Here is a 22,531-nt window from a genome sequence, read left to right on the forward strand (position 1 = left end):
AAAAACTGGCATCATATATGTGAGTATTTATTCTGTGCAAAGTTTCAAAAGAAAGGACAAACAAACAAAAGCTCTTAGAGCAGAAATAAGAACAGCACCCAGTGGCCTCTCTCCATGGATGCTCTGTTTGAACTCATACAGTGTGTTAAAAATATTTGAACTAGTTTTTTTATTTTTTTAATTGGTAGATTTCACATTTTAATGTGAAATTTAATGTCTGGATTTTTGCCTTTTCTTTCTCAGACTGGATCTGGCAGGCAATGACTAGCTGAGGCATATGCTGGCTGCTTTTATGAGGGGGCCTGCACTCCCCAGTCCCTAAGTCACCAGCTGAGCCTTCCTCCAGAGGTGAGGTAATGCAGTGGAGCATCTGAAAAGCTCTGGGCTCTCCAGAGCTACAAAGTGCATTGTCCTTTGAAGTCCTGAACTCAAGAGACAAAACTTTCAAACTCAGGCTATTTTGGTAGAGCCAGAGCAAAAGGTAAAAGGGAGAAGCAGAGAAAGTGTCAGGCTTAAAACAAACATTTATGGCAGCTATCTGAAAAGAACAAAGTTAAAGCCCCACCATGGATAAAGCCTAGAATATTAGCGATTAGTTCCCCACGTTATGCAAAGAAGCCTGCACATGCGTGCACACACACACACACACACACATATATGCACACATACACACTCACATGCACACTCACACACACGCACTCACATGCACACACACATGCACACACATATCAAGTCCGTCTTACCAGGGTTTTACCAGACTTGAAAAGAGTCCTCTCTGGAAAAGGCAGACAACTTGGTAATATGCCTTACTTCTTTTATGATATATCACCACTTATAATGGCAGTCTGAACATGGGTGTTCTGCTAAGGTAAAGTAAAAATGGTTACTAGGCCCTCTTTCCTAAACACTTGAGGGTATGTACACTTCATATGTCTTTTCTAGAAGCATAAGGAGTAACTTTCAGGTTCCTCTGTGGGCCACAGGATGGCCAATGGATAGTCACCTGACTGTTTGCTGAGCAGGATGGCTCTCAAGAGGTAAAAGGCACCAGGATTCTTACGATGTTTTCCTTCATACTTCAAAATAACTGTGTTTTGAAAAAAGCTCTAAGGGACTGCTCTGCCAGAGAAGAGAAAGTTCTTGCCACATACTAAAAAGTTTCCAAATGAATATTAATCAATGTTTTAAGAATACTATTCACTGTACTGTAGAAACTCCTGTTTAAAAGCACTTTTATAGGTCAAACCTTTTAACTTCTCTTGGCTTTGCTGACATATTTTAGCAATGCTCACGATGCACGCCAATCACCTAACTTTTACAGTGGGAAACAAGGCTCTCTAAATTCATGCAGGTAATAACAATGCTGACTGTACTCCACTGGCATCACTTAACTCAAGTTGGAGAGAAAAGGCGTGTGACATGCTTCTCAACAAGGGGGAATCTGGGATATGCCGTCAGTCGGGTGAACAACCTCTCTGAAGGGTGAGGCCCTTGTGGTCTTTTGCCTGACCATCAGACCCAACTGTGCATCAGCTAGGGAGAGGACCATGAAAAGCCACCTCCACTAGTGGGGATTTGTTTAAAATTAGCAGTCCTTTAGTTGAAAAACAACGTACCAAGCACTCCTGTGTTTTCTGACTGCTTTTTGAAAATGTATCATGGTCATTTACAAAGCATGATTAAAGCCCACATGAAAGTCTAACTGGATGAAAGAAATACTGCTCTATCAATGTGTCTAAGGCTCTATCAATGTGTCTAAGGAGAGCTGGAGGTCACTGCTAACGACTCTCACTGATATCACAACTGTAGGCAGAGCTCTGGGACGGACACATGCTTTGTCTCTCATGCGTTGCTCAGGCTGCCCCAGCCATCACAGTTCCATTTGTTTATTTGGGAGACTATTAAGTCCAAGTAACACTTCTTTTTTCACTCTTGTGTCCTTCATGTCAAAAGTCAAACATCTTTGGACTGTAAGGGACCAGATTTGCCCCGAACGCTGCCTGCTACTGACAGATAGCTACACTGCCTATGTTGACATTATCCAATAGTGCCTGAAGAAAACATGTTCCAACAATAAGCTACTTTGTCATAACTTTCAAACCCAGGAAAAATGCAGGGTGCTGCACAGATGCTTTCATAATAGCCATTATGTGGAAGAGCCACTAGTATTTTAAGAGACTAAAATGCAAAATGCGCAAAATACCCTCAAATCTGGTACCAGAAGCAATGAGAAAGAAGGGGTTGCTTTTTGGCCTGAAAGGGCTGGAACTGCCAGGGCAGGCCAGAGCAAGTTGCTTCCCAGAGACCTCAGCAAAGTGGGCAGTGCACTTCCTGTCAGCCCCAGACCTCCCTCCTCTGAATGACATTTCTCAGAATGAAGACAACTGTATAGGCTTCTGGACAAACGACCCAGTGTAGCTGTCTCTCCTCATGCTGAACCAGACACCTGGGGATGCTGTGTGTCAGACTGTTACCTGGTGTGAGGAGCTTCACGTGCTGACGTTTGCTGGGGAACTCACCTGAATGAGGACCATGTGGGGTGCAGCGTGGGCTCCAGAACAGAAACAGACAGATGGATGTTAAAGAAGCAGTCATTTTCCTGCCTTGAAGAGCTTGAACTTACTCAGCTCTGACCTAATGAGGAGGGCTGCCCTCTGCATGGAGTGAGGCTAACTTGCAACAGTTTACAATGATGGATGTAGTTTTTAAACAAACAACTGACTAAACTATCAGAGGACACTCTATTTTAAATGACATGTGCTCTAGTGGAGTCTGACAGGAATTGAGGTGGTTAAGACCTTGGGAGGAAGAGAGAACATGAAATGGCAGAAGTGAACCTAGGCCAAGCATAATGAATCTAAGTATCTACCTTATTCTGAAGTACAATTTTAGAAAGTAGTAAGCAGAGAACTGAGAGAAAAATAAGACATTTTGATTTTGCCACAATCACCCAAGATAGGCAATGGCAAAAGAAGAATTTAGCCAGCAGATAAGAAGCATAATCACTAAGTGCCCACGGTTACCAGATGTGGAAATGATGTTCTGGTGTGCTGCTTTTACCCAAGAGCTGTCTGAAGCTCGACAGTGCCTGATTAACAACCAAGTGATGAAGTTTGCCCTAGGAGTGGGCTAATTTTAAAAGTGAAGGTGATGTGCGCCCACCTACAGGAGCACCTAAATAGAAAGTCAGGGAAGAGGTGGAATGGGGAGCGCTGGATGCGTAGCTTTCAAGGGGACTAGAGGATACTGAGTTGTATCTCAGCAGAACGAGATGCACGGGCTATCACTGTGGGAAGGGCACAAGAGACCAACATAGTCCAGGCACAGCATTCAGAAGACGACGACACGCTCTAAGCACAGTGCCTCACCTCCTTGAGTAGTAAGGACACAAAGCTGCTGCCTGCCTGCCTCACTAAGCTTGTGGGTATTATTTGCTGGGAAGGCCACGACATGGCCAAGGCACATGTGCAGCCACAGGAAAGAAGCTATGAACCCTTCAGCGATAGCATGGGCACTTTGTACCTCACTGGAGGACCAGCAAAAAAGAACAGAAAAGAAGGGGATCAGGGAGGAAGAAAGAGAAAATTCCCTCCACCATGTTCACATACACTCTTACTTCACAACTGTGAGGCAGAGGCAGGGAGGAGAAGAAAAGTCTCAGACAAATCGTCACCTCCTCATGTATATGACCTGTGGAGAGCCTCCATGTTCTACAACACTAGAACTCAGCGTGAAGCAGCTGTATTTCCACACCTCACAACCAGACACATGAGAGGGAGTCCTGTCTCCTCTGGAAGCCCTGACTGACTTTCCTCTTCAGTTTCCTTTAAACCGCAAAGACACTATATGGAGAAAACGCCAGAAACTACACAAGAATTACACTTAAGTGGTTTAAAGGAATTCTATGGATTTTTGTAATTCTTTAAGTATGAAATAGAGATCTCTGGAGCCCACCAGCTTAGGACTGTCTCTACGTGATGTCCCTCAGTTAGGAATCTCAGATGGCTCTGCTGTAGCCTCTGCCGTCCTATAATCTACCAACCAGTACTGGGGTGGGAGGAAACCCCTAGGGAGGTCACCAGAAGATTTATTTACTTTATGAGTGCTCTACCCGCATGTACACCTGCAGGCCAGAAGAAGGCATCAGATAACATTATAGATGGTAAGCCTCATGTGGTTGCTGGCAATCGAACTCAAGACCTCTCTGGAAGAGCAGTCAGTGCTCAACCGCTGAGCTATTTCTCCAGCTTTGACCACTTTTTTTTCAAGTTTATTTATGTTTATTTTATAGCTCACCTGGATGTGAATGTGGTGCCTATGGAAACTAGAAAGTTCTGGGACCAGCTGTGAGCATCACCATCATGTGGGGACTGGAACCGAACTCAGGTCCTCAGGAATAGTAGCCAGTAAGTACTCTTTTTGTGTATGTGTGTGCATATATACACATATACACACACACACAATTTTTATTTTATGTACACTGGTGTTGTATGTATGTCTATGTGTGGGTATTGGATTGCTGGAATAGGAGTTACAGACCATTGTAAGCTGCTATGTGGGTGCAGGGAATTGAACCCAGGTCCTTCGGAAGAGCAGTATCAGTGCTCTTAACTACTGAGCTACCTCTTCAGCCCAGAAGTCAGTATCCTTAACTGCTGAGCTGTCTCTCCAGCCCACCACTGACCTTCTATTGTTGTTGAGACAGGATCTTAAGTATCTCAAGTTAACTTTCAAATCCCTATATATAGCTGATGAATATTTTGAACTCCTGATACTTCTGAATCCATAAGTTTCTATCCCCAGTTCATGAACCAGACTTATTCCATACTAGATAAGCACTTTAGCTACATTCCTATCCCAGCCACTGACTTCTCTCCTGAGGAGTCAGAATGCCTGAAATTTGTATAGGGATGTAATACTGGAGAATTATAGAACCCTGACTTCCTAGGTATTTCTGTCAGTGGTAAAGAAGTTAACTTACATATCAGGATGTAGAATGTCTGCTGAGAAAAGGTGCAAAAGCCCAGTGGAGCCAGCCCAAGAGATAAAACACCTGAGCTACAAACGGAAAGACCCCCGCCCCTGCCTCCAAAAGCAGGATGCTCAAAGGAGCTCTGACATGCGCCAGATATTTGCCTTGCAAAGTTTCAGTACATTCTGATCCTAAATCACTTCTGTGTACCCTAATTCCTCCTTTGGTATGCCACCATGTATCAGAAGCATGTAGCTTTTTCTTTGGAAGTTTGGAAAGAATGAAAGCTTTGAAAGCCCTTATTTTATGCTTTAGAGGTGGGTGTGTGGGACCGGGGAGGTGGTTCTGTGGTTGACAACGCTGCTGCCACAACAGAGGAGCCAGGTTCAGCTCCTAGCACCCACATGGTGGCTCCCAAGCACCCACAATCCTAGCTCCAGGGGAGCCAACCCTCTTTAAGGTTGGATAAGCCATATGTGCATATGTGGTGCACACACATACACACATGCAGACAAAAAATACTCCACACACATAACATATCTAAATGAATCTTCTAAAATAAAAAAAAGTGTGTCTTTGTGTACAGCTGTGCACATAGAGGGTGTGTGTATCTGTGTGTACAGCCATGCACATGAGAGTGTGTCTATGTGTGTGCGTCTATATGTACGGCCATGCACATGAGAGCAGGTTAGGAACACACCCAGAAAAAAAACCAACCCTATATCTCTAAAAAACAAAATATAAATTCTAACAAAATTTCTAGTCTATTTTTGCATATACTAGAATTTGAGAAAAACTTACTAGAACGTTTTGATCTAAAAAAAATAGTTTTTCTAGTATGATTCAAATATAGCATTTAAAAATATCTATCTGCTGATTCTTGATTAAAATATCCTATGTACACAAGCTTTAAAAAAGAGATGGCCAGTGGCACTCCAGTCACTGAGCAACCTGCCCCCTTATAGTATACTTCCTTAATCTCTCTCTCTCTCTCTCCCCCCTCCACCTACCCCCCCATCTTGGTTTAGTAATGAGAACTGAGACAAGAGGTGAGGCCAGCAAAACACAGGTATTTTTAGAGCATTTCTCAAAGCTTAGAATTCAGATTATCTAAAAGATAATTCCTTGGCCCTGGTTTCAGATATCCTCTGTCAAGTGTGGAGTGGGACCTAAAATTTGCATTTTAAATAAATATTCTTCGTAATTCTGGTCCAAATGGTTCATGAATCCTAAGTGTAACTTAGTACTCTAAAGCCCATGAATCAGAGATTCATCCTTGAGCCATGAGAGCAGTAACAAAACTTGAGAAGTAGGACTGGGGAGAGCTCCGTCAGGAGGATGCTTGCCCACCATGTTTGAGAGCTTGGGCTCAACCCCAAGCACTGTATAAATCCAGGGATGGCGGCATGCACCTGGGGTAACGATTCTCATGGTAGGGATGGAAGGAGAAAGAGTTTATACAGGAATTTAAGGCCAGCTTGGGAGACAGGAGACCTTGTAGTTAATTAGCTTTACACAACCTAGGATCTCTAGAAGAGTCTGCATGAGGGATTGTTTAAATCAGTGGTTTTCAACCTGTGGATCATGACACTTTGGGCAAACTTCTATCTCCAAAAATATTTTATGATTCATAGTAGTAGCAAAATTATGAAGTAGCAGCAAAAATAATGTTATGGTTGGGGGACCACAGCATGAGGAACTGTATTGAAGGGCTCCAGCATTAGTGAGGTTGAGAGGCCCTGTTCTAGAGGGAGTTGGCCTGTGGAAATGCCTATGGAGGACTGTCTTAATTGCTACTGGTATGGGGGATGAAGCCACTGCGAGTAGCACCAGCTGACTGAGTACAAGAACGTATTCATTTATTCTCTTTCTGCTACTGACTGGCTATGACAAGCTCTTCCATGTTCCTGTTTAACTCACCCTCAATGTCAGCATGCTGTCTGGAACTGTAGGTGGAAAACCCTTTCTCCCTTAAAGCTGCTTTCATCAAGGTGTTTTTGTCACAGCAACAGAAGGGAAACTAATTAAACACCTGTAACTAAAAAGGAAACAAAATGCACAAGACGAAAACCCAGAAGCAAAGTGCTGCTGATAAGCCCTGAGAGGAGGCTCCCTCCTGATCTGCACAAGGTGAGCAGATGATGAAACAGAAGAATCACACCTCAATATGGACACAGCAAACTGAGGCGTTGAATAGGAAGCACAGTCCTGGATCTTCGGTGAGGGCTCTCTACTCTGCCAGGCAATGACAAGTCAGCCTAGGGACAATGAGGACAACACATGCAGCATTTTCCAATCCTAGTAGGAAGCCAACTGTGATGTGGGGTGAAGACCCAGGACTTAGAAGTCCAACTTTGCCTCTCTAGCTACCAAACTCTAATGGGGAGCCAAGTCTACCACCTCAGAGACAGCAGCCAAGAACAAATGACAAAGCTTCTGTCAATTATAATGTATGAAAACAATAATTAGTATAATAATAAGGCATCAGACACTAACTTCTTAATACCGACCTCGGCATTTGTAAGCCCCTTGACGAACAGTAAGAACAGGAGAGTAAACGTCAGGAAGGCCGGCAGTGTGCCACAAAGAGGTGCCAGAGAGTGTGGGGTAGCAACCTTTGTTCCAGTTGTGGCAAACAGTAAGAACAAGAGTTAAGGTTCTGTCGTTGAGGTTTAGTTTTATTTTACAAAGATCACCTCCAGTAAAGTTATTTGGCTGAAGCCAAAACAACAGCCTTGAACTTCCCCAACTGTTTTTCACGGAAGACCGGGGGCTTCTACTGGAGGAGCATCATGGTGCTCTGGCTCTAAAGATTCAGGAAGATGCGAGGGGCCTTTGGCGGAGGGCCGAGTCAAGGACAGAAACTAACTGTGGTCTAGCTATGTGTCTAGGAGTCTGAGGCCAAGCTTAGCTGTTTCAGGAACAAGCAAGGATATGTGGGGTTTTGTTTCTGAAGGGGAGTCATGTGAGGAACAGAAAGAGAACTCATGCCCACTGCAGTTCACTTCCAGGATGCTGGTCCTGACTCAGTTCAATGAGAGACTCACACTCAGACCCAGACAGAGTGCGGAGCAAGTACCAGCAGAGGCCAGATGTTGACCAGCCAGTTCAGATCCTGGGCAGAAAGACGTTTCAGAAAGGAAACAGGTCAGCTGGAGCTGTGGATTGCCTCCTCGACCTCCCTCACTTCCACGCTGGCTGCTGTGCCTCAGCCTTGCTTTGTTCACTGCACATCTCTGTACAAGGAGGTGAGTATTTGGTACATTAGGTAAAAAAAGGCTTCAGTATCAGACCTTTTTTTTTGAGATAGGGTCTATGTATCTCTGGTTGGTTTAAAACTCACAGAAATCAGCCTGCCTCTGATCCCTGGGGTGGAGCTCCATCAGGCCTACCTAAGATACTTATGTCGACATCCTTGTTACTATGGTGTCAAGTGAGGAGTGTTTAAGTGAACACTCTCTGATCACCTTTAGTTCTTCTACAATGTACATTACAGCACCGATGTGACTGGTATCCCAGGGGTAAAGAATTAAAATGGCAAGAGAGAATATAGGTCTTATAAGGTCTCCTAAAAGGAAAACCTCAAGCTGGATATGGTGGCACCTTGGGAGGTAGAAGCAGGAGGGTCAAAGACTCTGGGCTACATAAGAGCCTTTTTGTTTGTTTGCTTTTTTGTTTTTTTTAAAAAAGGAGAGACCCATGGGGGTGGGGATATACTTCAATATGAAAGTTAGATCTTGAAAGGTTTATGAGCTCTACCTTGGCATAAAAAAATTCCAGGAAACAACAATCAAAACCAAAACAATAAACCAAGAGGAGCAGGAGAGCAGTGGCACACACCTTTAATCCCAGCACTTGGAAGGCAGAGGGAGGTGAATCTGTGAGGTTGAGGCCAGTGTGGTCCAGAAGAGCCAGGGCTATACAGACAAACCCTGTCTTAAAAAAAACAAAACAAAACAACAAACACACAAAACAAAATACCAAGGGGAATGAGCATAGAAGGCAGAGAAAGAATCAAGCCCACAGAGAATGTAATTCTCGCTGTCCCCTTTGGGGAACAAGGTGACAAGGAAACTGAGAGATATAAAAGCAGATACATTAGTTACGTGGTTCCCACAATCACAGCTGGGTAAGACAAAGATAGTTACTTTTCAGATACTTCAGGAAATGGAAGGGAAGCCATAAGCAATGTTGGACACAGCAAATAGAACTACAACTTCTAAGAAACGTTAAGACAGAAACATAGCATTTGGCTAAGACACGGGGCTTAGGAAGAGGTGACAGAGAACAAGCAGCCCAGCTCGGAAAACACGGAATCAGGCTTGTCAACTTAGCTGTCAGGCAAACTGAGGGTGGAATGGGGGCAGGGCAGGAAATGTACTGGAATCAACAAAATGACACATGAACGGTTTGGTCCAGAGAAATGAAATGAGATCCTGGGTCAGCAAAAATACCAACTCTATTTACTCAAGAAACTCGTAAGTCAGCTGATCAACTGGGTGCAGCAAACGAAAGATGCGGAGCTCCAAGAGGTGGCAAAGAGATGGTGAAATTTACATTAGTTTCTTCTGAAAATGGCATGTTAATGTTAGCAGAAACTGGTTCACACTGGCTGCAGAGAGACAATTGTGACTATGCATCTGTAATGAGTACATACAATAACACTCAAGTGTGTGATTATATTGGAAACTACCTGCTAAATGTCAAGTCCTCACACCTGGCGGGCCACCGCTTACAGGAGATGGTGGCAAGGCCAGCACCTGTAATCTACAGAGACATTTAATGGCTTTTTAGACAATCTGTGTCAGTGGTCTGTCTAGGAAATCTGGGAATCTTACAGAATTGCTTCATTTGAACTGCAAGCATTTTTGGGTGCTTGCCCACCTACTTTGGCAACCATCTTAACAAGCAGGAGAGTGGTCACTGAAGCAGATGAGGCATCAATGCTGAAATAATCAATATCCGCCTGCACTGGCAAAGTGACGCCACAGCTGCATCTCATTCACTGACACCACATAACCACCCATTTAAGACCTAAGGAAGAAGCCAGGCCTGGTGATAGAGGCCTCTAACCACCCAGGAGGCCTGGGTCAGGACCATAGTTCAGTTCAAGGAGCGTGTGGGAAGAGTAAATACAAGGGTGACATGAGGCTGGGGAGGTGGCAGAGTGGTAGAATGCTTGTCTACCACGAACAAGGGTCTGGGTTCAATCCCTAGCACTGGAGACAAAAGGATACAACTGAGGTCCAACGAGGAAAGACTAGGTTACTTGAAAATACTGGTGAATAAAATTAGGAGTTACTGGTTATAATGAAAAATATTATAGTAAAAACTAAAAAAGTGTAGGAGGAAGAAATACACAAAGAAATATGTATAAAAAGGACTCTGGTATTATAAGTAACACAATTTTTCTAACTCTGTTAAGAGCTAAGAATGAGAACAAAAAGCTATTTGTAATACTAGATTTTTTTTCTTTTAGTTTTTTAAATGTTGTTTTAAAAATAGGTACACAATTATTTTGCACTCTCCCCACACAGTAAGTTTAGACAGCTGCAGGGATGGAGAGACTGACTAAGAAGGAGAGTCCGTGGGTCCGCTGACTCCATGTGGCTGTAAGTATGACATCTTAGGAATCCAGCTGTCTAAGCCTGGCCCAGGAACTCATCAGCTGCGTGCACTTCTACATGTATGTCACGGGCCGGTTTAAAGGAAGCTTAAACAGCCTCATTAGTTGAAATAAAAATGAAACTGTCAAAATAAATCCTGACAAACACCAAGTTCTAGCAGGGATTTCAGAATAAAGGACAAAGAAGCAGAGATTAATATTAATAGATAGGTGGTCTCCAGAGCCCCAAGGGATCCCATGCCGACTCTGACAGGTGAAGAAACTATAAGTCAGAGACAAATCTTGCACCTGCCAAAAGTCCCCTCTAGGTGACATGGGATAGAACTAATACTGGGGACAGCAGAGTCTACCTCAGAACGTGAACCCCAACCAGAGCTTGTTAAGGACTCACACCAGAGTTCTGTCTGGCACTGGGTGTTCCTGGACCCCAGACCCTGTATGAGCCATCCATACTGACACATATGGCAGTGCCATTAACCCCGACCAGTAGCTGGAAACAAACTTGCCTTTCCTGGTCCCATGAAAACAGAAGAGCTCCGAGAGTAAGCCAGTGTTCCCCATTCTCTCCAAATGCAGAAGCCAACATGCTGGCTACAGACAGACACCAAGTATACAGCTGAGGTGTGATGCTATGCACACCCTACCTCCATGGGAACTGAGACTGTAGGTCTTCAGCTGATCCAGCTCTCTACTGAGCAACAAGGCAGGCAGGGTATGTTTTCCATGTCTGACCCAAATGCAACAGCAGACATCAGCTTACTTGGTTACTTTGAAATGATCTGGAGATCTGATTTCAGCCACAGCAGACATGTGGGAGAAAGCCCCCTGGTGACTGTCCTGTTCCCCGTAATTTTACTCACCTCTTTGACACTATGGGTCACTGCCCATATTAGGAAAACTCTTGACATCACCTGGAAAGAAGTCAGGACAACAGAAGATGGCACAATCCCTGTAAGAAATTTAGGATGTGTAAATAGAGGTGCTTTACTAAGTCTTATCACACAATATGCTTTCAAAACTTTCCAATTTAAATGTCTACAGCCAACACCATCTCTAGCAACTGAAACCTACCTATGTGGCTAGAAATTGAATCTGGCAATACATTCACCACTAAAACCTTTGTTCCTGCCACAAAGCAAACAGTGTTCAAGACAACTGAGGAATGGCTACCCTTTCTTAAAGCTACAGGGTTTTTAATACTTACAAATAAAGCCAAGCCACTAAAGTAGGAGATGCCAATGGTTTACTTTCTAATATGGCTGTCATGATCCCTCCCTAAGCAACCATGAGCAGGAAATCAGTCCTTCGAGTGTTTAATAAATGTTGAAAGTTCCTGGATATCGACCTTGAGTATTTTGCCAACAAGCCTAGCAAAATCAAAGTTTATTATCTTTAAAACAAATTTTTCAATGTATTCCTCTAATACAGTTAGTTTATAACACTAGAACATCTTTATTTTAAATAATCTAATTCTGTTAACTTTATACTTCTTTGGCTTCAAATTTACAACCATAACCCTTACCTAGACACAAGCCACCACTGTCACGTAGCATGCTTGCCTCCTATAACTATTTAAAAACCCAAATAAACCATGATCTACAAACAGACTTTAAACTAGCATGAAACTGCATCTAAAATAAGATTTGGAAACCAGCAGCCCTTCAGATTCCCTTGGACGTCACAATGGCCAATGCCTATTCTTACTTGCTAGACACCTGAAAGTGAACATGAGAAACTCTACCTGCCAGGAGCCTTCATCTCAGTCAGTGTCTGCTTTAAAACAAACTTCATCTTCAGCACAGTCACTGGGCTACCTTGCACCATCTCTATTCTCCAGGCTCCCCAAAATACTAAAATACGGTCTGCTGTACAGCAGGACATTACAACTTGCCAAAGACCAGGCCAGAGTCAGATGGAACTCCACCTGTCACCCCAGGCTTAGGGCCACAGGAAAGTACTTTATAGCTCTTTAAGGGATGCTATTATCATGCTAACAATGGGTTTTAAGAAAGGAACTTTGAGGGACTGGGGATTTAGCTCAGTGGTAGAGCGCTTGCCTAGGAAGCGCAAGGCCCTGGGTTCGGTCCCCAGCTCCGAAAAAAAGAACCAAAAAAAAAAAAAAAAAAAAAGAAAGGAACTTTGAAGCTCTGAAGAGGGCTAAGTTGGTTCCGCAAAGCAAGTAGCATGGGAATGTCAAACAATGTCTGGCATACAGACGTCTCAGTAAGTCTTTGTAGAATAAATGGAAGAAAATACAAACTCAGAGACAAGACAGGTAAATGGAACAGATACTGAGGCTTGGCAAGAACCTTCCCCTTCACAGTCTTTTGTTTTTCATTAAGAGTGTCAGACAATTCAATAGGAAAATGAGTGTATTTCAACAAACCGGGACAATGGGTACTCACAGGTGAACAAGGACTTATATAAAGAACCCGACTCAGGAGTTGAGGAGATGGGACATTGTTAAGAATGGTTCCTGTTTTTTCAGTTTTATTTTTAGCCCCCATGTTAGGTGTGTTGCCCAGGAAGCTCTGCTGTAGAGAACCTGGCACCTTCTTCTGGCCTCCTTGGTCACCCTCACACATGTAGCACACTGACACAATATAGATTTAAAAAAAAAAAAGAAAAAATAACTCAAGGTTGGGATACACACACACACACAATCACACACATAATTTATGTTCTCATAAAAACTTGTTTATGTGGGGCAATAAGTGTCTATCAACAGATGAATGGGTAAAGAAACTGTGATATGCTCTTAGAAACAAAAATTAGTAAAACAAACAAACAGGGCTAGAGAGGTGGCCTAGGAATTAAAAGCATTAGCTGTTCCCCCAGAGGAACCCATGTTCCACTCCTAGAACAAAGCTGCTCACAGCTGCCTGTAACTCCAGTGCTAGGGGATGATCTGATGCTTTCTGCTGGTTTCTGAGAGCACCAGGCACATGAGTGATGCACAGACATACATGTAAACAAGACATCTATACACATGACTACAAATAAGAAATAAAGAGATACACATGATTGACATTCTCAAAGAACAGATTAAAAGTAAAACAAAAGGTAAAAGAAATGAAGTACTGATGTATGCCAAAGTACAGATGACCTTTAAAGATAATATGCTGAGCTATAAGAAGTCATCCAGGCAGGCCTGGTGCAGGAGGAGCTAAGCTCTACATCTTCACCCAAAGGAAGCCAGGAACAGACTGAACATCCCCAGGCAGCAAGGAGGAGGGTCTCATGCCCACCCCCACAGTGACACACTTCCTCCAACAAGGCCACACCTTCTAATAGTGTCACTTCCTGGACCAAGCATATGCAAACCATCACACCTGGGGCAGGAGTTTTGGGGGAAACAGGAAGTGACTGCTAACAGATTTCCTTTTGGGGTAATGAAAATGTTCTAACATTGACTGTGGTAGTGGTTGGACAACTCATTAACACTCTAATGGGTGGATTATATCTCAATAAAGAGATGTTATTACAAATAAAAATGAGTGCAGTGCATGGTTATGTAATGATGTAACACAGCTAAGGAAGCTGACCAGTGAACCAATAGTGAACACTTAGCCAGGTAACAAACACCTCGAGTATTTTTACAAGAGATGGAGAATTAACATTTTTATGAACAGCAAGCATTTGTTGCTTAAGGAAAGATGAACGATTCTAGCTGCTGCTGTTTCCTCCATCTCCTCTTCCTCCTGCTATTACTCAAAGACCATCTTACTACATAAAGCTATGGCTTTGTCCCTTTGTTTCTGCTCTTCTTGTCTGGCCACTAACCAATGAGCTGTGCTGCTGAGCTGCTGAGCTGCGGTGTTTCCAGCAGTGCTCCAGATGCCGCTGTGTCACAGTTGTAAGCTCCAAACTGATTTCCTCGGACTCACCAGCAAGAGTTGAGCTTTAGGGAACTGACTTATATTAATCAAACCATGCAAGATGCTATAATAATCCAAATATCTATCCATTTATTCTTCTGTAACAGTGGCACAGCTTTCTAATAACCAAATGACAAGGATCGTAAAGACTCTTATCTGTTGCCAAAATCAGAATGTTTAGAAGTGTGACTTTAAATAAAAGGTCAGAAGAAAACTGGAACTAGGCACGAGAGTCCCCTTTCCCCACTCCACACCAATGATGGAATCCAGGCCTTATACAGGCAGGCAGACAGGCATCTCCCACCAAGGTACATCACACTCCCACAAGGGATTCTTTTACTTTATTTTTTAAAGATTTATATATTTTATGTGTATGAGTGTTCTGCTTGTGTGACTAGCATCTGAGGTGGTAAGAGAGAATGGTGGATCTCCTGGAACTACAGGTATGGACGGTTGTGAGCTGTCACGTGGGTGTGGGGAACTGAACCTGGGCCCTCTGCAAAAACAAGTGTTTTTTAACTTCTGAGCAATCTCGGGGTTGGGGATTTAGCTCAGTGGTAGAGCGCTTGCCTAGCAAGTGCAAGGCCCTGGGTTCGGTCCCCAGCTCTGAAAAAAAGAAAAGAAACAACAACAACAACAACAACAACAACAACAACAAAAAACTTAAGAGCCATCTCTCCAGTCTCCGACATGGGATTCTTTGTTTTGCTGTTCGTTTTGAGACAGGGTCATTCCATGTACCCTGGAACTTGTTATGTAGATCAGACTGGCCCAAACTCACAGAGATCTGCCTGAGGTTAGAGGGGTATCCTACCATGCCTGTCCCAACAAGGGATTCTTAATTCCCAACTTCATTCCACTAAGCATCCTTTTCTAGGAAATAAAGAGTAATTATATTTGCTTTCCTTTCAAAAATGCTAAATAAAAATATCAGAAACTTTTTCCTTAGAAACAAAATTTGAAATCCAAAAACAATTGATTTATTTTTTCCTTTGTCTTTATTATCACTATGTAAGAAGGAACAATATGATGTGTGTGGAGGTCAGTTCTGTTCCCCCACATAGACATACGTTCCTGAGACTGGACTCAGGCCGTCAGGCTTGTGCAGTATGTACTCCGCCACAAGGCTGAGCCTCTTGACAACCCTCTGAGCATACTGAAAATCACGCAAATTCCAATGCTCGTGCTCTTTGTCTTCTGTTTTTTCTCATATATTTCTCTTAGATCCTTCAAAATATCTTGAGTGCTACTATTTCTTTATGTGAATATATTTTCCTTTTCCTTTTATCAGACAATTAAATTACCTCAAATTTCTTGCTATAGTAAGTGAAGGAATAAAATACTATTAAAAATAACTTAGAATCTTTGAGCATGGACTTGTTCAGAGATTCTTTCCTTGGGGGAGGTTCTCAAGAGTAAATGTACTAAGTCAAAGAGTATGAATGTTTTTAAGACTTTTTTTTTTTTTTTTTTCCGGAGCTGAGGAACGAACCCAGGGCCTTGCGCTTGCTAGGCAAGCGCTCTACCACTGAGCTAAATCCCCAACACCTTTTAAGACTTTTAAAAACATTGGCAAATTACTTTCAAACAGTTTGCTATCATTTGTATTCCTCGTCAGCAATATCCAAGAACACATCTTTTGGCAATATATTTAAATCTTATTCACAAACAAAAAAACTAATTAATGTTCCCTAGTTTGGGAGAGATGACAACCACCCCCGTCTTCCCTCCCTTTTGGGCACTCCTGAGTCAGGGGGGTGGGGTGATTACTCAGTTACCTGTTTCCCCAAGTTACTGTCTTATACTCCAGCTTTTAGTGCCACTGCACCATATCTCAACAACCAGCAAGCAAACAGGCTAATCAGGCCCTAGTCTAAGCACACCCTCAAAATGCCTGTCCAGCTGAATACCAGCAGGGGGTCTGCGGATGGCGCTCAGTGGATCAGTGATTGGATAATACTCCTATGTTCAACCCCACCAAGCATAACACCTCAAAGCAAGAAGCCAACTAACAAAATTGCCAGCAGGAGCAAGACTTGGTGGCACATGTCTGAAACCTCAGTACTGTGAGGCTAAGGCATGAGGATTGTGAAGTCTAAGGCTAGATTATGCTAACAGATTAAGACCCTGTCTTAAAAACAAAGAAAAGTACCAGCAAGGTCTTACAGTTTCCATTGCTGTGATAAAACACCATGACCAAAAGTAACTTGAGGAGGAAAGGGTTTATCTCATCTTACTTGTAGCCCTTCATCAAGAAGTCAGTGAAGGTCAGGGAAGGCCATGGAGGCGAGAGCTGGTACAGAGGCCATGGAGGAGTGCTGCTACTTGGCTTGCTCAGTCTGTCTTCTTATAGCACCCAGAACACCAGCCCAGGGGTGGCACTGCCTACAGTCCACAGAGCCCTTCTACAGCAATCAAGAATATGCCCCAAGCTTTTCCTTAGGCCTGTCTGGTAGGGGACTCTCTCAATTGAGGTTCCTGACACTAGCCTGTGTAAGCTAACATAGAAACTGTATGCAAGGAGGCGTAGTAAAAATAAAGTGCCAGAAGAGCTGCTCCATTAGGGAAAGTTTTTATTATGAATAAGGGAGAGAATATCCACAGGCATCTGGAAGAGTCCAGGGCAGCAGAAAGAGAAACAGGCTGGGTATGGCCAGTGTTAGGGCAGTGGGAATAATAAGAGGTGAGAAAGAGAAGATAGTGGGGTGAGTTAGCTTGGTGGAGGGAGGCCTGTGGGCCTGAGGGTTTAGGGTAGGTGTGTGTGTGCTCATACGCACACCAGAGTGTATATGTTTGTGAATGTGCATGTGTGTAAGCTGTATAAAGAGAACCTGGTTATCAGCTGCCTGTTTCTGTTGAAATGAGGATTTGCTGAGCTCCTAAGTCCTGCAGAGCAGGTAAGTCAGTCCTGGATATCTTTCTGCCTAGAGTAGCCCTCAGGTAGGCTGGGTGACAGGAGCTGGTAGATTGGCCACATATGAGCAAGGCCAAGGTCAGGTTGAAGGTGAAATATTGCAAAGGCTAACTTAGAAAGCACAGCTACAAGATGCACATGCATCTTAGAGTACTAATATTCCCTGACGTTTTTAGGGGAGATCCATTTTCACACTAATATTAAAAAGGAACTTTAAAAATGACCCTTTCGGAAGCCCTGGGTCCTGCTAAGACTGAACCCCCAGTGAACTAGACTATGCGGGGAGGGTGGCAATGGGGGGAGGTTTGGGAGGGGAACACCCATAAGGAAGGGGAGGGGGGAGGGTGATGTTTGTCCGGAAACCGGGAAAGGGAATAACACTTGAAATGTATATAAGAAATACTCAAGTTAATAAAAAAAAAAAAAAAGTGACCCTTTCTACACTGCTGCCAGGCTGTCTTGTCTCTCTCTCAAGCCTCTTGGAGTGGAAGTAGACTCCTCCTACTACTAGGAAAACTCAGGGAGGAAAAGCAGAAGAAGGACCAGGACAAGGACCAAAATATAGGGGGAAGGCTGGGCTGAGGGCAAACAGGGCAAGGAAAATACATAACCAAAGAGAAAGCAACACCTATGTGGACACAGAGGCTGGTACACTTGCTTGGAGTGGGGCGCACTTGACCAATACAAGATAAAACAATACAGCCCATAACTGACAAGGAACCAGGGGGTTGGCACTTTGAGCCATCTTCTTGTATACTGAACTGGTTGATTGCCACACTGGTCTCTCGGCTGCCATTTCCCACCTCAGACAGCAGCTGTCAAGGTGCTTGTGACTAGCAGTCTCCTCTTTCACTTACGGGGGCTTCTTGTCTGTAAAGCACCCACAACTGGTTTCAGTTCAAGGCTCAGCATCTTCTGAAAGGAAGGAGGAGCCTTTGACAGCTTCATTAAACAGCAGCTTTTCTCTCATTTGCTTTTGGGGGTCTCTGCTATCATTGCCTGACCTCAGAATAAGAGCAAAAGACTAACGTGAAACATGGGACACGTGTCCCCAACATTTCTGAAGAAACCATAATAGGATGTCATTTTGAAAAAGGTAAAGCCATAAAAATAATAGGAGCACATAGTAAGCCAGTTGTAAGTCATGGCCGCTTACTCAAATCTCTATTGAAGTCAGGATCTCAGCATCAGGCTCCCATCTGATTGTCTGTGTACATGTAGAGCACCGGTGTATAAACCAAACTGCTAATCACAGCTTTGATATGTGGATGGCTCATATATTTTCACCAGAAAGACCACTTCATTTTTTTTTTAATAAAACTGTCAAGGCCAAACAAAACTGACAGTTGACTGTTACGTAAGAATCATTATATAAACAGCCCCTAGCTCTCTGACTTGATCTTCTCCATTTGTGAGATCACAAAGGGGTGTGGGAGTGCTGAGAGGCTGGAGAGACTTCCCTGAGTGTCCTCTTAAAAACGTTTGAATGCTGTACCATGTTAATGAATTAGTTTCTGAAAAATTAAACTAATGTAAGCATCACTATAAAAATGGGGGTATGTGAGAAAACACAATCTTGGAATTCACTCTGCAGCTTGTGTAGTTATAATAATGACATGCACAGGGTCAGATTTAGAAGCAAAAAAAAAAAAAAAACCAAAACAAAACAAAATAAATTCGTTAACTAAAATTGGAAACTATGGTCATTTTTTCCTCTTTATCAAAACACATTCCAGTATTCTGATGTCAAGAGACTAGGAATTAGACAGACTTCCCGGTAGACGGACAAACAGGGACAAGGACCTAGGCCAGGGAATAAAGGGGGTAAATTTCCAAGACAATCCAGTTTATCCCCACCCTCCCTACTTGAGACAAAAGCAGGACGGCTTAAAGCGAAACAAAACAAAACAACATGGCTGATGGACTGGCTTGAACACATTCAGTCTGATTTAGGACACAACCACCACCACAACAAACGTGCGTGCATTTCCCCTCATTCCCATCATCTTTGCTGAGGGTCTTTTTCTCCCTATGTCTGTCTGCTGTGTGCATGTATCCTCTTCCACAATCCCAAATAAATGCCTTTCCTTAACTGAGATTTCTCTGCTGCTACCTGCTGTGATGAGATTTTTTTTTCCTGTCTTTTAATTCTTTAACTGGCAGAAAAAGCCCCAACTCAATCAAGACCCCTAGACTGTGTTATATCTAGACTGTATCAATCCTGTCTGTACAATAAATTATATTAGAGAGCAGTCCAACAGAAAACAGCATTTTCACTTTCTCTTACCCATAATGATAAGAAGTCAGGTTATTTGAACCTTGAACCCACAACCAATGGAGAAAAACTTGAGGTTAACTTGACTGCACGGTAAAGGGATTAAAGAAAGAGTCTCCTGAGGGCTATTCACAGCAAGTGTGCACAGTTCACATGCCTTTGGCAGCTGTTCCCCTGCTGCACTCATAGGGGTGGTGCATTCCCTGAGTAGGAGGCCAACAGAACATGGAAAGTGCCTGTCGACAGCACAGAACGGACGCACATTGAAAGCACTGCTTGCAGGAGGAGTGAAGCTTGTCAAAGTACTGCAGAGGCTGGGAAAGTGAGGAGAAGAGAAAGCAATTATAACTTGAACCTAACAATTCCTTGGCTAATTTTAACTAGCGAGGTGGAATGTATCTGCAGCTTGAAAACCAATAGGCAAAGGAGTGCTCAGGTACAAAAGACCCACTCCCACAGAGCCTGAAATGGGCACTGCAAGAAAAGGTGCTTCCCATCAATCATCTGCCACGGTTCTGACAACACTTCAGTTGTAGCTCCTCCAGAATAAACAAATGGCCTCAGAGAAAAACGAGAAATCCTAGACTCTGAGCAGAAGCTGTAATTTTTGTTACAAGATAAATCAAAGTCAGTAAGACTTTATTAATGTCAAATTTCACAGAAATGCCACTTTAACATTTCTCAGCTATGAATAATGGAAATCAAATATTAACTTATATTTACTTTTAAATAGAGTTGAAATAAAGTTATTTAGCCAAGGTTTTCTTAACTTTTTGAGCCAAGAGCTAGCATAACTAATATATTTATTCATATTGAACATGTTTACAAATAATTTTAAATGTTTCCTTTGATTTTAAAACACAGATAACACTGGTAATTGTTTCTTATTATGAGGGGTGGACTATAGCACAGGAGAGGGTGCAAAGGAAACTGTGGAGTCGCCTCTCTTCCTCCACCTTTGCATGAGTTCTAGGGTTTGAACTTGGGTCACCAGGCTTCCAGGCTATTACCTGCTGAACCAGCTTGCTGGACACCCTGAAGGGTGATTTTCACATTCTTCATGGGTTTTGATATTAGCTTATTTTCTAAAACAACGTGTATGTGTTAATTTTATATTGGAAATAAAGCCTATTCCTGTAAGAATGCTATGATTTGCTTTAATAGCCATTACATTAAAATAGGTACAATTTTCATGAAAACAGCAGTAACAAACTATTTACAATCATTTAAACAAAAAATAAAAACCTGAACACATACAATTTAAAAAACCTAAATTAAATATAGTATGCTGAAGACTTTATTATTATCTAGTTCTTATACCAATGAAGACTTTGTTGGGAAGAAGATGAGACGTACACAAGGTCATTACTGTGATTTATAATCATGTATGCTGCTTAAAGGCAGGTCAGTGTTTTTGCTTCAATTAAAGTTTAGCAAATAAGATCAGTCATCCACGTTGAGTATTCTAACCCCACTGTATTCTATTAATCACCCAGCGGGTGCCGCACTGCTGGGAACTCACAACTCTAGCAATGACCACAGCCTTTCTGGCAGACACTTGTGTTTCCCCCTTGTGCCTCCCATCACCAGGACAGAACACGGTTTGCAGTGTTGGCACACTAGCTTCCCAGAACCTCTTGTAGCTCAAGGATGCTGTGTAGAGCTTGCTTGTGCAGCCCCTTTGTGCTGTGACATGACTATGATGCCACATGAACTGCCACTGTTGTAGCTACTGCATCACAGCACAGAGGCAGAAGTCACACAGTGAGGATAACAGAGCAGAGAGACCAATTTCCCACCACAGAAAACAAATCCCTGTGTGGTTCAAACCACAGTGGTCAGAATTCTGGCTTCAATAGCTACATGCAATCCCCCTGCCCTGTACATCTGGGAAATGAGCTCCAAGTCTGAAGGTAACTGAGGGGATTCAAAAGGTAAAACTATACCAGAATCAACAGCGGCTCTCTAGCAAGGGTACTTCAGTTATGCTCTGAACACAAAACAAACAGCACCACCAGGAAAGACATAGTGGAAAGCTGGTGGACTTCGTTATCTAGACAATTTTTAGAACCATCAGTGAAAGAGTTCATAGCTTTGAAACATCATTATTTTATATCCAAAAAAATCCACTTCCTTTTACAATCCTGACAGTGCATGAGTAACACTTAAAACATCTTCCCAAATGTAGCAGCTCAATGTCAGGCTAAGATCCAGAAGACAGAAATGTGGCACCAAGGGATAGAACTAAGCTGCTGGAAGACGGTTGCCCTTTCATATCTGTTTCTGTTGGAGGTGTTAGAAGTGCCCCCTCCTTATGCACAGATTATTTTAAGGAAAAACCTTCTACCCATAAGCACTGAATTTTATGTATCAGGAAAGGAAATAAGCCTTACAGTTAAAAACTTAAAAGGGGTGTATTAAATATGTGTGTTGTGAGTACGTGAATGAATGTTAAGAGCAGTGAGCACAGACCACTTGTCCAAGAGCAACATTTAGCATACGCCCTCCATACCCTCCTAAGCTCTCAAGGACTGTCCATTACACCAGACGCTGTGGCAAGTCCTCAGGTCACTTAGCTTCTACCATGTATCCTAAGAGACCTGAGATAAACACAGAAAGACTACTGGGTGAGAAGTGTAGCCCAAGCATGACGTTAGAGCACAAAGAAAAACTAACCTGGCCGTGCTATTGCTCAACTAGCACCACCAGAGCCATCATTTACTAAGGATGCTCTATGCCTCAAGCCCAACTCCAGCAAAAGGGGGAAAAACAGGTCAAAACAAGTCTAAAGTGATATTAAAATATGCCCACAAAGTCTTTGATGCTCCTCTCTTTCAGATGTAGACTTTAATTCTCCCCTTGATTG

General features: G+C 42.9%; 1 protein-coding gene across 4 annotated transcripts in view; it reads right to left on the minus strand.

Moving 5' to 3' along the window:
- Window positions 1-22,531, minus strand: part of Hacd2 (3-hydroxyacyl-CoA dehydratase 2) — a 91,587-nt gene that overhangs the window by 19,721 nt on the left and 49,335 nt on the right. For all 4 annotated transcript variants that reach the window (NR_175003.1, NM_001402103.1, XM_087575234.1 and 1 more), the window contains 1 exon segment: window positions 11,459-11,547. Coding sequence is in view for 3 of the 4 variants with exons in the window: in NM_001402103.1 (NP_001389032.1) it covers window positions 11,459-11,547 (89 nt within the window). In the remaining variant the exon portion in view is untranslated.

The sequence above is a fragment of the Rattus norvegicus genome, chromosome 11 (assembly GCF_021556685.1).
Source record: "Rattus norvegicus strain SHRSP/BbbUtx chromosome 11, alternate assembly SHRSP_T2T, whole genome shotgun sequence".
Lineage (NCBI taxonomy): Eukaryota > Metazoa > Chordata > Mammalia > Rodentia > Muridae > Rattus > Rattus norvegicus.